The sequence below is a fragment of the Lates calcarifer genome, linkage group LG6, assembly GCF_001640805.2.
Source record: "Lates calcarifer isolate ASB-BC8 linkage group LG6, TLL_Latcal_v3, whole genome shotgun sequence".
Lineage (NCBI taxonomy): Eukaryota > Metazoa > Chordata > Actinopteri > Centropomidae > Lates > Lates calcarifer.
In genome coordinates this window covers 15,224,717-15,243,439 of record NC_066838.1, presented here as the reverse complement: position 1 = coordinate 15,243,439, position 18,723 = coordinate 15,224,717, and the positions used below count along the sequence as shown (strand labels likewise).

Here is an 18,723-nt window from a genome sequence, read left to right as displayed (position 1 = left end):
GCTCTGCCCAACTACCTGCAAAACCATTTCCACCTATAGATGTAGGCAACCCTCATACATTGTATAATTAGAAGATATGACTCAGTCTCTCACTTTTTAAGATCTAGGAACACGCCAGACCTTGGCCCTACCTACATCACCATCCTCTCATCAGTCTCTTTACCTTACTCTCCCTCTCTTTTGCTCTTTCTACATTCATCTCCTCCAGTCTTCTGCTCCTTACTGAGGGGAGGAGGAGAGTATCTCAACACACAGAAGGAGGCCAAAGCAATGTAAGGCCATATCAGGGCTTGCTCACTTGGGTGCAAAATATGTGCACGGAACACACACACACACACAAATAAACATATGCACAAAAACAACCTCAAGCATCCCTGGCAAAACCCCCAAAGGCAAAAAAGAACCTTTCCTTTGATGTGGATAAAAGGGTTAATCAGTTCCAACAAAAGGCTCTACCCTTGAGCACAGCAAACTCTACCTATTGTGTGTGTGTGTGTGTGTGTGTGTGTGTGTATGTGTGTGTGTGTGTGTCTGTGTGAGTGTATGTGAGTTAAAATCGAAGTGATTTGTCTCAGCACAGCGGGCTGTGTTCAATCCTCAGCGCAGCAGTGTACTAAAGTGGCAGATTCAGAAAGCGTGTGTGTGCGCAATGCTCAATGTGCCCAACCTTTTGTGCTGCGCCACAAGGCTCTGAAATGTACAGCACACTGGACATCAAACCCTTCAATGCTGCAGACACCTTTTATACTCAGAAATGATCACAGCGTTCAGCTTAATGAAGCCTGGCTACAGGGGCATAATAATGAACGAGCAAAAATATCTCAAATTGCAGATGGCTGAATTTTTATGGCAAGTCATTTATCTCAACATGGAGGCAGGTGCAATTTTGCTAAATGCAAGGAAAAAAGAAGCATAAGAAGAGTTGGGTTTGCTGGGCAAAAACAGTGAATACCATGTGGTGATTTGAGTAGGATAAGCCTGTTTCAACAGTAGATTGATGAGTCTTGCATTATCAAATATGACGTCAAAACTATACTGAGGTTCAGCATCATATTTGGAAAAAAAAAAAAAAAAATCTAACAAAATAGTCCTCAGTTAAATTTACACTACTAAACTTTACCTGGTTCTGTTAGCTTCTGCTGTTCACACTACTCAGGTGAGTCTTTCCTTCAGAGTTTCTCAGAGGAAAACAAAAAAAAAAGGCAAAAATAAAAGCTTGCCTGTCCAAAGTAGCAGCTAAAAACAAAGAATAAAGACTTTCGATTTCAACATCAACTGTCCACATTCATGCACCTTGAGTCGCATCAGGGGACTCCTCTGAGTTTAAGCACAACAACTGCTATATGGAGATAATGCTGCAAATGATGAGTGTTTCCCTTTAAGCCTCTAAATATCAGGCTGGAGTTGCTGAATATGTGAGTAATAATCAGACAGGATGGATTTGCTTCAAGATTCCTGTTGACAAGTCTAATTAGATAAATAACTACTCATGGCAATATAGCCTGATGAATGTTGTTTGTCCCATGGACGCTTGACAACAGGTACTTGTGACCCAGTTGAAGTTTGGGTATGAAATAACAGATTTTGGAAAGACAGATCGGTAAGTTTAAGTCTCCAGTGTGACAGTCACGTCCTCCCCCCAGCTGAAGTAAAAGACATTAGCCTTATCTACTAGTGCAGACTGCCTTCCCCTCTTAGCTGGCTGACTCACACTACATTAAACTACCATCTGGAGTTAAACACATAATGCTAATCCATATGCATAAGTGTACACTCATTTAGAAATAAACAGACACTAACTTAAACACCAACAGGCGCACACCCTCAGATGTGAACACACACATAATTCTACAGTACTTGCACATGGTACACGGAAAGCAGTCCATGCATTTGCTCGTAAACAGCTGCGTCCCGAAGATTTGACCTGGGCTAATAGAGGTTAGCAATTGAATTTTTAAATGGAATTTTAAAGAATTTGGAGGAGATGGAATTTTTAGTGGCACCTGGGGATGGAGCTTGTTGTAGACACCAGAGAGGAGCAGAAACTCATAGAGTAATAGGGAGGAGGCAAGAATTATCACATGTGCTAACTTGTTGAAAACATCCTGTATGAACTGTTGAAGTAGTATGCATAGACATAAACATAGGCACACGTACAAACATTCCCAAAACCACATTAAATGGAAATATTTATACCACTCACTTCCTCTGGAAAATCCAAACCATATTTTAACAAATACGCCACCCATTGAGTAATGCTAAGTGACTCACGATGGACTTGTTGAAGCACAAAGTATCAAAACTGATGTTGATCATGTAGGTCATGTAGTCATTTTAGATTGACGGTCCCTTGGTACAAAAACTTGAATTGTATAGATTCTTGTGGTTGCCATATAGACTTGAACCTAAACATATCTTTCTGACTCTCTAATCACTTTTTACTGTTGTGAATCACCAGAAAATGGATTCTTTTAATATTTTCTTCAAGTAACTCTGAACCTGTCCAGAGCCTCAATCACTAAAATTCATCAGTGATTTCCAAATGACTGTAACAATAGGAGACAAGGAAAGACAGACTCACATCTTTGTTGGTGACGTCTGCTTGGACCAGAGTTCCATTCAGGCACGGCTCCACATAATGCAACTCTTCATTGTACTGGAAGAACAGAAAAGGAATGATTACAGCAGTAATAGTAATGACTTTAAATGTGGTGTATATATAGAAAGGTTTCATTCAATGTGATAAAAATACAAAATTTGAAGATGTTAGAAACTTCACTTATCTTGATGAAAAGTGCACACATATATGCACACATTGCACACACTGTACAGTACACAATGTACTCAGTGCCTGCCATTCTGTGATAATACTCATCATTTAATGCATGAGTATGAATTAGACTTCAAAGGCCGAGGGAGAGAATAGAAGTGTGTACTTCCAAAGCTGGTAATCTGTGTAGGTTCATATGCATCTGTCTGTCATCTTTCTGTCTTTGTGTGAGTGCATATATTTTGGAGCAGAGAAGAAAAAAAAATCCAAAAAATCCACAACAACTTTTATACAACTGCGAGTCCTCTAAGGTAAAATATTAAAAGTAGCACAAATAAAAAGACGAAAGAAGAAACAGATGAGTCAAAATGACACACCCTTTTGAAGAGTTTGGGGAAAACAATGTGTTTCTGCCTGATTGTCTAAATCCTCTTTTTCTCTGTTTTTCAAAAGAATAATTTTCAAAATAACATGATTAGGATATCAAATGATAATGAAGACTTTGTTCTGCAGAGAAAGAGAATGGAGGCTGGAAAAGTGACTAGCTCCGTCTTGATGCGAAATGGCGTCAGAGACACACACGTGCAAGTGCATGGTCACGCACACACACTTACACACTCATGGAGTTTCATCAGACCGAGATGCGATAACAATGGTTTGGGTGCCCGAGGCGGGATCCAATCACAACTGTCTCTTTTGCAATTCAAATCTTCATTCAGCTGACTGCTAATTGGTTGTGAGCGTGACAGAGGAGAAAGCTGATTCGTTCCAGCATTTCCTCTGATCTGAGGAGGAGAGGATGTGGGCCTGTGTGTGTGTGTGTGTGTGTGTATCGGAGTCTAAAAAACATAGAGGTTAAGTAGTTTATGGAGCCTCCCTTACAGCTGTGTACACATCTGTGTGGACTTACAGCGATTATGTTGAAAAAGTCATCGTCTCCAAGAGTGTCCAGGATGGAGGAAACGGTCTGTCTGGCGATGGTCAGCCTGAGGCCTTTCATGCTGCCACTGACATCCACCAGGATCACCACATCTTTCGGAGAGGTGGCAGCCTGGATGTACCACTTCCGGTTACGACAGTCAAAAGCTATGACCCCGTGCTCATCTGGCTTCCATTTGATTCCTTGAAGAACATCACACATCAAAGATAAACGATGAATTGAAATAGTGCTGGAGTTGCATAATTTGTACAGAAGGAAAACAAACCATTACTTTGGCAGAAACTGAAAAAAGGTGGCCAAGAAGTTTGTTCTTTGAGTCGTAATGCTTTTCTGCCAAAACACACTGCTTTTCAGATTTTTTCATCATAATCATCTGTTTTTTAAAGCTACATCTGCCCCTGTGCTATTTCCATGCAGATGGAGATTTTAGATTTCTGCTGGCACCCCAGTACCATGCAGGTATTTGTACTCTAAGCATTTAATTTTTAAAAACAACACTTTTGAAAAGTTTAACTAAATTCAGCAACATCTTTTTAGAAACTCCTCCAATGTCCAATGGAAAAAAATCACAGAACAACGTCAACAGTTTTCATTGGGGCAGTTTTTTGTCATTTAAAGCAAGTTCTCTTTAACAGCTTCCAAATAATTTCGATGGTACACTGACTTGTAAGAAGGAAGATGGTGCCTCTGTCATTCCCACTCTGTCCTGTGAACGCCTGTTCTTGCGCTGTGAAACTTTGGTGAGAGGGAACAATCTACCACTATCTAAGTGAACACAGCAGTTATTTCTTTTGATCCTGTGCTGTTGATGTAATAAACACACCAAACTCTGTTTAGAATCTTTGATATTTTCAAAGTTTCCTCGCTGGATATCAGGAATGAGCACTGGTTTTTGATGACTTCTAAGTCTTTTTAACTGATCTACAGTTTGGCATAACCATTCAGTGAGTGGGACTATGCAGTCGGAGCTCTGGTCAGGCGATTTTTTTCTGTAAATGAAAACCAATTAACTGGGCAGACTCGGAGCACAACATAATTAATTATCACTCATGGCTAAAGAGGCCGCTGTTGCACAGCTGAGTTTGTTGCTTTAAGGAATAAAATAAAATGATTTTTAGGTTTTGGAGTCTTTATGCAGCAATGACTTTGAAGGCCTCCAGGTCAGAATACTAACAATGGGTCTTTACATGGCCAGAGCTGCACAGAATATATAGATGTCAGATACAGACTAAGGCATGGGATATTAAAAGCATAATCAAAGAACACTTATATGCAGGTTCAAGAGGTCAAAAGATAAAAGATAAAACAAATATAAGAGGCCTTTCCACTTATTTTCTCATATTCTGTCCTACATAAGACTGTTTTCACCAGTTCTATTCAATATATTTCCTTAATTACGCTACTTCAGTTCTCATTCATTCCACTTCACCTGAAAATGTTAATTCTATCCATCTTTTTCACCCATTCTCTAATCTCAACAATCCCAACCCCCCACCCCCACCCCACCCACTAACTCCCCCCCTACATTCCTGCTCTCTCCCACTCTGCTAGCCTCCAGTCTCTAGCTGTCAGTCACAGAGAAGATTCCCTTCATTCTGCTTTAGGGAGACAGCGACTTAATTACAAACACACACACACACACAGCCACTACCTAACACCCATCCACCCTCACAAACAAACACACGCTTACCTGGGTATTGCCTGAAAAAGCCTTTGGCGCTGCCAAAGTACTGCCATATGAGTGATGGGTCTCTCTCGAAGTTATCCACAAACACTTTATTCAAGGCCTCAGACCAGTACACTCCGTTGACAATTGCAGAGTCTAAGGAGCGAAGGGAAAAAAAGACAAGCGTGGAGAGGAAAGAAGAAGAAGGTTAACATTGTTTTTACAGTCCAGAATGCTGGAACAGGTATTCTCTAGCGGCTGCTCATCCAGTCATATCACATCACACACTGCACCTCCACAGATCACTATCAGAACCTATTCATTACACAGAGATACAGGCAAGTGTTAGCAGAAAAACAAAGAGAAGAGATGGGAGGAGAGAAAAGAAACAGACAGAAAAAAGAGAATAGAAATAGGAGAGACTGTACACTATTCTCTACAAAGGCCAAATGCAATAACTACATAATTGGTCACAACTGAGTTAAGAATATGTATCTGACTTAGTGAAATCTGTTTTATATCAAGTGAAAACAAAATATAACAAAATATAGCTAAAACACAGTATCTGCATCTATGCTGCTCAGGTTGTATAGTAACCACAATGTGGTAGTATCTGGGCTGCCATAGATTGCTAACCGGCAAAACAGCTACAGGAAAAGACCTGCATCAACTACTAGACTTGCTAAAACTAAATGTACTCATCGAGTTTTTATTATCTGATATAATATATATAAAAATAATAAATATAATATCAATTAGGATCACTATTCAGTGTGACTAAATGAAGAAAAAAACAAACAAAACAAAAAACTGAATTAAAAAAAAAAAACATTAACTTCTCCTAGAGCTAACTATCTTAGCAGATCTCAGTAGCTGTCATCTCAGCTTTTGACTCCAGAGGAGTTCACATAGTGCATTTAACACTGAGGTATCTTTACTATAAATAACATATTTAAATGTTTTAAATTGCAAATGAATGTATTAAATTGATTCCAATTGAAACATTAATAGTAAACTTGACAGACACCTTGCAAAATAGAGACAGCCTACTATTTTTAATTCCTATAAGAACTGAAAATGAGCAAAACAAAGATTATTTTCTCTAACAAACCTGTTAAAATGCTGCCAGCAGGGTTTTTTTTTTAACAGTAATATTTCAGTGTTAATGGGGCGATATTAATATGTGTGCATACTAACAAACAGTGCAGTGTCTCTGCAAGCATGCCCATGTATCTGCACAATATGTGATACAGCTTTTGCTTAGGATTCTATCCAAACTGATTGCATTATACCGTGGGGCATATCCAATTATTTGAGCTTCTTTTCAGTTTACAGGCTGAGAGAGGAATGAGTCTAGCTGGTTAGCAACCAGACAGCCAAGCTTATTACAGCTGCTTACTACCACAATTTTGCTTGGTTCAGAAGCGGGGCGGGGAAAATGGAAGCAGAAAAGGATGAGCAGGCAGACAGACACAATCATACAGTAAGACAGATACACAAAAGCCTTTAGAGGGAGATAAAAAAGAAAGCCGGGAAGGCAGACAGAAAAGCAGGCAGAAAATTACTGAGAGACAGACAGACAGACAAGTGCCTAATGGACAGAGAGGGGGGAAAAAAAAGCAGATAACAGATTTCCCATCATCTCCGATGCTGGCAACATTGTTCTGCTGTCAACAGTCATGCCAATAAGCCATGATTGAATTAGTCTTCTGGAAGCTAGCAAGCTAAAGCCCTCTCTTGATAGTAAACACCTATCCACCTCTATGGAGTGGAGTGGAGAGGAGGCTGGATTTGATCCAGGCTCCATTTACACAACAATACAGTCACTTCTGGTGCAGTTTGAGTGTCTATTACAATCTGAACTCACCATGATGAGGGAGAAAGTATGGGCTCTACTTTCTCCCTCTAAGCTGTCATTTAAATTCATCTCAACTAATGCACTCCTTAATTCAATCTGATCAAAGGGGCTCCCATGATTCCATATATTCACATGTGCACGTGTACTCAGATTAAAAAGCAGAACTCTGTAGGTTACCCACTGCATCAGTCTAAGTGATCTGAACTGAAATCAACTTCACTTTATTAGGTTACTTATGCTGATTAGGGGTGAGGGTATTAACAAGAGGAAGGAGGAAGCATGAGTCGAAACCGGAGAGAGGTGAGAAGCAGTGGGTGTGTTCATGAGTGCATGTGCTCGGTTGAAGTGGTGAACACTTCTCCATCTGAGGGAGGGTGAAGATAAGTATATGGACATTAGAGTGTATCGACCTGCTGCATGGTCTCACTGCATCCATGGTACATGATCCTGTCATGCAGCCTCATAAAGTATGATGGCGGGATCTGTGTTTTGGTTGTGATGTACGTTTGGAAGATGGATGTTTGATGTGGTGCGCTCCCCCTCCGATTAATCTCTGAGGGCACAAAGCTTTCCGCTATCATGGACTTAACCTCCAATTCATCACTGCTGCCGCCAAACCGTTTATGAAGTGCAGAGTCTACAGCCGGCTTTTCAGCAGCATAAAGAACAGGTTCAGATGACAGTGACTGCCTAGTACATGAGGAAAAAAAAACATAAAAACTCAGCCTTTCTGTTCATTTCAGTGAGACCACAGTGTTGGCACGGGAGGCTCGCAGTACATGGGGTACCACCCTCAAAAAAAACCTGCAGTACCTTCTCCATTAGCCAATCAGATACATTTGAGTGCAGATTATTGGTAGATTATTTCTAATATTAACGGGGAAGTCCTATTGTCTTTCAGAGTTGTAGGATTTTGTGTTATAAGAATATGATGGGCAGTGTTTTAGCATCTGACAGGCAGTTAAATCTGTAGCTGTAGTATATGTATTGTTCAAAGTGGACTTCCTGGATTACATTTCATCTTCTCACCTGCACCTAGTAGAACACCTGCATTAACATAACTCTTTTTTCGTTTCGTTTTTCAGTGCAGTGCTAAATTCTGTCTGAGCACCTGCTAACTTCTTTAGCAAAAGCAAGCTGATACTTATGAAAGCATTGATTACATATCGGTGCCACAGTGCTGTGGTAAAGAAACATTCAGATTCCTTGGTCACAATGCTAACAATGCCGTGGTAATAGACAAGAAAAGTTTTCCAATTCATTCCAAGGGAGAAAAATTTAAGCAAGAATGTTTCCAAATGTTTCCTTGCCCCGAGCCAAGCCTCTCAGACTCCTCTTGCAGAATAGTGAGTGTGCCCACAGACAAGCTCCCTGTAGTCCCAGACAATACATCCACGTTATCACTGCCAGTGAACAAAGCCTGCAGATCTAAAACTCTTAAAGCTGTGTGTGTGTGTGTGTGTGTGTGTGCGGGCGATCACGCAGGCACGATTCTACTCATTTGCCTGTGAATCAAATCAAAATTACTCTTCCTCTCCCTGTATCGGCCTGCCAGCCTGCCAACCTCGCTCTCCTAGCACTTTCATTCAATTCCTTTCCATTTTATTCACTCTCGTCCCGTCACTCTCACTCGCTTTTTTCTCTTTTTTCTACCTAGCTGTAATTAATCTGTTGCTCAGACCTTCCATCAGTCTGACTTAACCTACTTTCCTCCTCATTTACTTTCTCCTCCTTTTCTTCTCTCTCTCTCCATATAATTTCTTTGCCTGTGGTGGCTGGGTTAAGCCGACATGACATTCACTCTGTCCACTGAGCATTGTACAAGGCCATGACTTCATTGGTTGGACTTGAGTGCATAGTAAATTAGCAGAATGTCTGATTATTTAACTGCTAATTAAGTCAGTGTGTGGCAGAGATGATCCAAAGAGTTACAGTTAATGAACTCAAATCCTCCTCCTGACACAGGCGTACATCAATGTGCACCAGCACACATACTAACTGTTGTACTGAGTTTTGTTCATTTTTAACTGGGATTTCAATCATCCAAAAAAACAACAAAAAAACAACCCAGAGACACTCAGATGTACATTGTACATTTTTATGGTGATGATGTTAAACTGCTCTACCTAAATTATTGGTAGCAAACATACCTTTGTTGTACATGTTGGTGGGTACCTGGACCACACTGAGGCTGAGGTTGACTGACAGGTTGTTAAAATGGTCATTGGGCTGCAGGATGAATTCTCCTCCGAGCTCTACTCTTTTCCCCTCTTCATCCACCTCATTGATCAGCACTGCATTGAAGTATTCATACTGGAGATAAGAACAAAGAGAAAGACAGAGAGAGACATGAGCATCTTACTGAATGCTTCAATCAGAATCCTGTATCTCGGTTTCATCATATTCATCTTGCTGAATCGTGCTATCAATGTATTGGATGACTAGGTCACTTAAGTGCTGAGTCAGAGAGTAGTTTGCGTACTGAGGTAACCCGAATCCCTGGATCATCCCATACGTGCATGTTGCCAGGGTGGAAAACTGCTAAGTTGACAGATCTCCGCTCAGCCTCCACACGCTCCCTTCCCAGGCCTTGATGCTGCATGTGGTTGCTCTGCCTCTGTCTGTATTTTTAGTACTGCGCATACTGGGGAGACTATTAATAAATCATAGAGCTAGATAAATATAGAGCACATGGCTCCCTGCATCCCAGAGGCTCTGAAGTCTGAGATACCACACAGGGGCACAGCCCACAAAGGCTACAGCCGATGCAGAACAAAAGACGACAAAGATAAAGATGCTCAGGCAGTTGAAAAGAAAATTTGCCGTTTTAGACTTAACACCCAAAGGCATGCACAGTTTTGTCTGTTCACATGTAAATGAACTACACATCCAGCTACGGTAAAAATCAGACATTAAAATTATGTCAGTACAAGCTGAAACTGGCAGAGCTGATTGTGACTTTACAAAGTGGCTTCTATCTGTATGTATGTTCATCTTTTGGATTTCAGTCTAAGAAAAACTATTATACTAAAAGCTATTGTTGCATAGTGAATTGCTGCAGCAGCACAGGTGCAGTACAGTCATATCTACTAACTTGGCCTATAAAACTGTGCCCATAAGAAGTAAAGCCTGTGTTGCAGCTTTCAAGTTACACAAGTGTGACCCAGATCTCAGTTCACCACAATGAAATAATAAAATAACAGTTAAGTGTTAAAGCAGTGACGGTCCGAGAGGAACCTTTATTCTTCCATCAGTAAAAATATCTTTTACTGTTCTCACTGTCAGTAACAATGACAGCAGCAGCAGCGAAGTTTCAATTCCTACTGCAGGTAAATGGTGGTGATTATATGGATAAAGGCCACACTGATTTCTCTTGTAATGACCAAGAGAATAAGGTTTGAAAAGGGCCTCTGAGGAATGAATTGCGATTCTCAAGAGTCCAATACAAAGCCTGAGTACATGTGTTATCATTCAGAGAAGGGCAGACATTTTTTGGACTTTGACTTCTAAGGGGTGAGGTGAGTGAGACTGCAGAGACTGCAGGACATAGAGCACATATTTGAAAATCACCTTACCTTGCCTATTTGTCACTAAATAATCCTGACACAAGCCCTCAGACCTCAAACATATTGTACTGCCCTAACACTTACCTCAATGAACTCTTTGCTCTATATTCCTCGAGCAACACTCACCCCACCACCCTACCTTCTCTGTTCTCGCACCAGTAACCTTCATTTGGGTTAAATCTTTCCAGCTCCTCCTGAGGAACATCATCCCCTCAGCCTGGTGCAAAACACAGATAAAGCCATCAATTAGGCTGGCAAACACAGTGCCTATCGGTGTAATTAATCAGGCCTGATTAGGCTTATTAGCCTTTTATCAAGGGGAACACTGCCATTTCAAGGTGAGGGAGCACAGTGTTGCATGTTTCGGCCTATATTTTCCCTTGTCTGTTTTACCTGAGTAGTTATGCTGCTCCTGTGTGGATATAAAACCCAAAATATGTTTTCAAAATAACAACATTTCACACAATTCACGTCAATGTAGGACAGGTTTGTTCATCCAGTATTTGGCTATGTCAGTGCAAGACATCAGTATGCGACTCACTTTTGGGTCTTGACCCACCAATTGTGAAAATCTGATCTACATTGACCTTTACAATGTTTGGGATACCAGCCACTTTCTGCAACCATTATGGTACCTATTTTTCAGTGCAACAATAGGGTGAACAGAATCCAAATTAGTTGACTTTGACAAGGGCTTTTTTTTGTTTATTTTGCTGTGCTGCTTTGCAGAACCACTTCAACCTTGTGCACTTAAGAATAAACAGAAAAACTAACAAGCAAGGACACAAGAGGAAAATTTCCAGATTTCTTTAAAGTGTGTTCTTTAAACCGGACTGGTAAGCTCTAACTGTGAAACTTTTAGTAAAGTAAGTAAAGATCTATTTAAATAGCACTTTACAAAAGTAAAATTGCTCCACGAAAAACATATTCAGCATAACATATCAGGATAGTAACAAACACAACAAATGCAACAAAATACAATTTAAAAAACAGAAAAACATCAACATAAAAGCAAAATATCCATTAAAAACTCACACGGTTGAATTATTTTTAATTACACGATATAAAAGTGAGTAGTGGAGTGGAAGTTACAGAGGGTGTAGGAATTAGCAACTAGCTAACAAACTATTGATGCATTTAGAAGTTTAATAGCCACATATACCTCAGGTATTGGATCAGAGTAAAAGCTGAGCTATAAGAATGAGTGACACCAATACAACTCCAAATGGATGCTAATGTTGCTCCATATTAGCTGGATGCATTAATAGGCTACTGCTTGCTGACATGTTTACCATGTCTTCTTTAAAGGGGATAATATGCCAGTGTTACATTCGCAGTTCACACTCTTCATTGGTCCCAATATCTTTTGTGATATTCTTTACTAAAAAAGGTGAGACTCCTTACAACTTGTCTACAGTTCTACTTGAGCAGTGATAAAAAAAAAAAAAAAAAACTTACATGAGAAAAGTGTCCAGTGGCACAAAATCTAATGAGGTTGCACGAATGGCAACTTTCAGGCAGTGAGAAACTGGCACAGTTTCTCCTTCCAGAGAATTGTTAATGTGTCCTCCTCACCCACCTCTTCCACTGTACCTGAACTCTGTTCCTCTGGCAACTGTTTGTCTATCCCCTTCCAAATTGGGCCATAGTATCCGGAGCCAGTCTTAATTAAACCTGATGATCTCCTTCATATCCACTTCAGTTCTCCCTCAGTATGCTGTTCTCCAGAATTTTAACTTCAACTAAACATATAACCTGGCTAATACTTCTCTTCTTTACTTTGTTCTTAATTATTTTCAACATTCCTTTCATTCTTCATTTCATTCATTCAGTTTTTTAGTTCATTTAGAGCTAAAATATTCATTCTTTTGAAATTATTCAACAGTTTCAATAAGCACAAATTAACCCTGTGAATGGTGTAATGAGTAAAATTTTCAAGAGTCTTGAGTTGGGCGTCAGCTCATTGACTTGCTCATTTACAAATAACAATTCTTTCCCACAGAGCCAAGAGTTGACCTCAACCTAACTTCTTGACTGGCTGAAGCCAAAAACACTAAGATACTTAAAAAACCGAGAGCTTAGTTTATGCAAAATGTACACGTGCAGACAACGACACACAGATGCACACACCGTGACGCGCAATACGCAGAGGCTTAGCCGAACTACACCTGCAGAAGACAAGGCCCCATTGCGTCTTCACTCTGTTCTCTTTCTGCCATTGTCTAATTAGTACCTGTTCTATCATTCTCTCCCTCTCTCTCTCTCTCTCTCTCACTTCCTGTGCCTCACCCTCCCAACCTGATTTAGCCCTTTTCCTCTTCTGGCTCAGCCTGTTTCCTTCAAGTTTCTCACCAACCTCTGTCTCTTGCCGGTATTAAACTCCCATGTACTCTCTTATGCATACAGTTCTCACTGGTGAGGTTTGGCAGCTATCAACTCTATCTGTGAGACCACTGTTGAAATAACCAGGTTGTCTGTGTCTAGAGCTCATTTCTATCTATTTGCCATGTGTGGTATAATTTCTCAACAGATATGTAAGGTGCTGAAAGAATGATGAGGAGATATATTGTATTAATCTCTGCCAACTGAACAATACTGTAAAATGAGTAGGATCAAGAATATGTTGTGTATGAATGATATATTATCACCCATCACATGATTTGAATGAAATACTAAGGATGTATGCTAAAGATCACCATGTGAAGTAGTTGCTAGAGTTAACTACATGCAATGTATAATCATGTATAGAAATAACCATATAAAGCATATAATTTATAAAAAAAATGTTATGAGGAAGAACTGAGAAATAATGGTGTAAAAGTAAGATGTAGTTTGGTTTTTAAAAAAATACAACCAGGACGAGATAGAATATAATGGTGTAAAATGCAGAGAGATTGTGTTAAAAGAGTGCAGGGCATACCCTGTATATTCTCAGGGACTTTCCAACAACAGCAGCATTTTAGAAAAACCTAATGTTGTAATTTGATAAGATGATTAGAGATAGACAATAGACCTAACCAATGTTTTAATGGTGTAAAAACTGCAAGCCAATAAAATGTTCAAATAGGCGTGGAAAACCATGGCCAAAATGGTATATAAAGAGGACACAAGCCATTGTTGATCAGAGCACTTCTGGTGTAGCTTGGTTGCACTGTGAACAGCTCTCATTTGTTTTTTGCTATCATTAAACACAACTGCTTTGATCTCTGACTCCTCTTGATGATTTTTTGAACACCTACGAGACGTTTTTGAACACCAGAACAAGGATAAAGACTCAGATCATGGCCCCAGTGACCTGGACTTTGGTTCCTAGTCACGACACATGCTCCCTCTCTCCTCCATTGCCCTCCATGTGGTAAGAAAAATGAGACAAAAGTCAGTTCATGAATAACAGTAATTCCCAACACCAGTGGTAGATTTTTTTCAAAAACAAAATTATTAATTATTAATTAAAAATTATTAGCAACATTATTATGTAAAACATGTCAAACACATGCAAAGACACTGAACAGATATTGGGCAGGCATACATGGACACACACGCACAAAGAATCAAGTTTTTATAATGGCAGTGACTATCTCATGATCAAGACAGAAAACAACAGCTACTAATGACTTAATTTGGAGAAACAATTGAAGCTATGCAGATGTGAAGTGTGAGCATCTGGGAAGATAGTAAGAGAAAAAGCAAAGAGAAAACACCATCAGAGGCATTAGCCATTTAAAGCATTGAGAATAAAAAATAGAGTTTAAAAAAAGTAAAACAAACAATGGTTAATGAGTCTGCTAATAGACTTATTTAAATTCACAGCATGTGGGCTTTAATTTTGATTAAAATTGCATCCATCAGCTTTTGAGTTTCAATGGTGTGGGAGTGCGAATGGGTGTGTGAACAGAGGCAGGGGCAAACCATAGCGTGTGCGTGTGCATCCGTGCATGCACCCAAGCATCATTTGAGGCTGTGTGTGTACAGCATAGGTGGAAAAATGTGTGTCCAAATGTGGGTGTATGTGTTGAGTAAGTCAATTATGCCATCCCAGCATTACAGTGAAGGAGCGCCCAGTGCCACTAATGCAGTCCCTGATCATGGTGTTAACAACCTGATCTTTAACGCTGGAGTGCATTACGCTGAGAGATCGCACATGTACCATCAGCACCCACTCACTCAGTGTGGGACAGACCGAGAGGGAGAGGATGAGGAGGGGTTAGCGGAGGTAAACAGTGGAGCATATTTCAGTTGCCTGTTTCAAAATATAAGCCAGAAGAATTGATACATTTATGGTGTAATATCTCATATTATATATCAAACTGTCAATGCTGCATTGACTTTGATATAGTAGATAAATGTATCACCAATAACACTGATTAAAATTAAATATGCTATCATTGTCTGCCTCTAACTGTCAGGGACTTACTTTCTATTGAGTGTACACTGATATATTCATTATGTTCCTTCTGGCTTTTGTTGTGTTTATTCCCTGTATGTCTTTTCACTTGGCAGTTGTACACAATATATCTTTTTTGTATAGCCAAGTTTTTGCCTTAACCTGTGACAAAAATAGTTATACAACAGCATCCTTATCATTCATTGCTGTGATCCTGCAGCATCAACTGTTTATCTGTTTACTCTTAAAAAATAAAACTCACAAATCATTATGATGGCCTTTATTATTTCCTTTATCTATACAGATGTGGCAGATATGTCAATTAAAGTCATGTCTCTATGATACTCTCTATAATACATTAATATTTTATATTTTGTAAGCAGTAATAGTCTAATCTCATTATGTTTTTAAGCACTTTCATTCATCTTCGTTTAACAGGCTTTCCATTACACTTGTGTGTACATTACTGTTTTGTTAAATATTCTCTTTTAAGTTCATTCCAAAAATCTTTTCTATGGGAAGCACTTTGAAATTGTGTTTTGTCTTTTAACACTATAACTCATGTTGATTTATCTATTCAGTTTTTATATTCCTTTTAAAGTTAAACTGTGTGTATGGCCTCAGTAGGAAGTACGCTATATAAATAAACCTGCTCTAGTGCTTCTGTGGACATGCGGTTTTACTGGTTTCCACAGACTTGTCAGAACCTTTCTGTGAGTGCAAAGTGAGGCTTGTGCAGGAAGGTATTACGGAGAGGCACACTCTCAAAGCTGACTTTAAATACTGCTATTTCCCTGCAATCATTGAGTTCAGTGGGTGTCTCTTCAAGCTGTTGCACAATTATGCTGAACAACATTATTAACGTAAGCTGACAGTGTGTAGCTTATTCATTGTATGCTTCTTTTTAAGCATTTAATACAGCCTTAGTGATAGCAGTCAAAACTATGTATGGCAGGAAGACACACTTGCTTACACTGAGTGTACAATCAAGAACCTCATTTACCTTATTGAGTCATGCATATGCAGTAAGTAAGTGTATGACCCACATGCATATGCTCATGTACAAATAAAAACACCCCCTGTTGATTTTGATAAATACTCTCGTAGCAAAGAGCAGCAACAATGAGTCAAGAGCCTCAAGGGGCAAAGAGAGAGAGCGAGACAGAGAGGAGACCACATGTGAAGCTGAGGGGTTGAGCGTGACGCTCCACCCTCTGGTGTTCACTTTCAACTCTCATCTCCACTTCAACTCTACTCTTCTCCTCACCCATCCCCGTACTCTCTTTCTTCACGGTTGGGAAAGGGGAAGACACCACTCTCCGAGTGTGAAAATGTGACTGGAAAACAACCAGGGGGCACAGATACAGGTAATCAGAGGGTAAACAAGACAGCAGATTGAGTAAATAACTTGGAGGAAAGGCCAAGTATGGGTTCATATGCTGTGCTTAAAATCCCCCTCCGTGTATTTTATAATTTGTGCTCACTCACTCTGAAAAAAACATGACTTAAAGTTTGTAGAAGCCATGTGAGGCTACGATACTCATTACACACCTCAAAAAAAATCTGCTGGGTATGTGTGAGAACAAAATTATTTTCAGTGTTAGAAACTGCAATCTATCCCTTTTTGTGATTAAAAATTACAGTCATCAGTTTTTCTTTTTCTTCATTGTTTTTCTTTCTTTTTAGTACTGTAGCGTGGCCTTCTTGTAGTCGTGAAATTGTGGAAATGAAAAATGTCACAAAGTAGCACCACCACATCTTGTGTTCTCTGGCCAAAAGAAATTTATAATTGATTTGATAATTGGGTGCTCATCTCCCCAGACTTTCTCTACACTTTGAATTGTGAAGAGAGACTGCACTAAAGGTCATGTACATCATGTCAGGTAAGAGAACGCACTTGCTCTTAGCTGACTTTTCAGTTTTCCTCTCAAAGCTTCTGAGTGATTTATGTAAAATATGGTACAGCTCTGATTGTTTAATGTGTGATTTCCTGGTTTAAATCAGGTTAGTTTCATGAAATGCATGTTGGTTAATCTAAAAATAAAATAACAAATACAATATAAGGTTATAAGTAGAAATATTATCACCATCTACCAAGAATATTGATTTTGTTTTATTTTGTTCTTTTTCTTGCTTGAAAAAAATCTATAATATAAGCACTGATGAAATAAAATGACAAGCTATAGTTAGAACAATGTGTGGGAATAAGTTTCTTTTGGATCTCTCTAGTTAATTAAAGAACTTTTTCTTCTGAAACTGATTCATTCTTTCAAACAGGCGGTCTAGAGGCTTGTCAAAGTCAGTGATTCTAAGTAAAACCCTGTCTCTCTGTGGGGAACTTTTTTGAACTCTTCACTCTAAGATTTGTAGATGAGGAAACCTTGAGATGCTTTGTGTCTGGAGTTGACGAGCAGGTGAGATGTAGTACGTGTATGGATGAGGAAGAAGCAGTGTGTAAGGGTGTGTGGGTTTGTTTTTTTTTTTTGTGCATTATATGGTATGTTGGGCAGTCAAGGCCAACCCTTGGATAAATGGCTTGAAAATCCTATCTATGCACTACTGGCCATGCATAAGACGGTGCAGTGGAGTTGAGGATACTCAGGGTACACAGGCACACTCACTCAGGTCAAATCATTTTTGCCAGTAATAAGAAGAGCAAATTGGCAAACTAACAAGCATGTGGCCACCTCTCTGCACTTTATGGTAATACCCTAGACAGGGGAGCACGAGAACAAAAGCGACAGAGAGAGAGAGAGAGAGAGAGAGAAAAAGAGAGAAAGAAGATTAAGCATTTCTCTCCCACTGCTCCCACCAGACTGGGGCTACATTTTCAGTCAGCATCGGGCTTGGCAATTGGCTGTTTGTCTCCAACCTCCAAGGAAGGATTTCATTGGCTGCAGAGGGCATAGGAGACTGCTCTCTGCTTTCCTATTTACAGTACACGAGCATTGCGGGTAAAAGAGCGAGGGAGGAAAATCGCAGCAGATTACCGTGCCAATTTCACATGGAAGCAGAAGAGCTCTGGAAAGGATAGATAAGGAAATTCCTATCAAACCGCTGCCAGCCAAATATGTATCCAATAGCAAAAAAAAAAAAAAAAAAAAAAACACACAAACATTTTATAATAAACCCCGAATAGTGATGGAGGAGGTTTCACCCTACAGCGTGGATGTGGTATTTTTAGCACAGCTGGTGATAATTACCATCTATTCACCATGTTCTGCAGTTAAAAGCACTATTAGAAATGCCACCATCAGAGCTGTGTAGACACAGACACACACACACAAACACACCTACACAGGTGTACACATAACAACACCCACAAAAATATACATGCATATACACATGCATGCAAAAAATGTGATTGCAACTAAAGAACGCTCAAACATTTAATTTTATGCTCCGGCAATTCAAAACACAATTAGCAATGAAAAATTAATGGCTGCGACATGGTTTGCCAAGAGGTACTGAAAAACCTGCTTAACTAAGGATAAATACCAAACACACACACTCATATACACACAGGCACAGAGATAGAA

The 18,723-nt window shown here is 39.6% G+C and overlaps 1 protein-coding gene across 3 annotated transcripts in view; it reads right to left on the bottom strand.

The window, feature by feature from the left end:
* The window catches only part of cacna2d3a (calcium channel, voltage-dependent, alpha 2/delta subunit 3a), a 112,006-nt gene that overhangs the window by 54,860 nt on the left and 38,423 nt on the right, over positions 1–18,723 (bottom strand). For all 3 annotated transcript variants that reach the window (XM_018668110.2, XM_018668111.2, XM_018668112.2), the window contains exons 5-8: positions 9,385–9,547; positions 5,401–5,532; positions 3,681–3,892; positions 2,582–2,656 (exon numbers count right to left, since the gene is read on the bottom strand). In XM_018668110.2, coding sequence (XP_018523626.1) covers positions 2,582–2,656; positions 3,681–3,892; positions 5,401–5,532; positions 9,385–9,547 — 582 coding nt within the window. The remainder of the gene's footprint in view (positions 1–2,581; positions 2,657–3,680; positions 3,893–5,400; positions 5,533–9,384; positions 9,548–18,723) is intronic.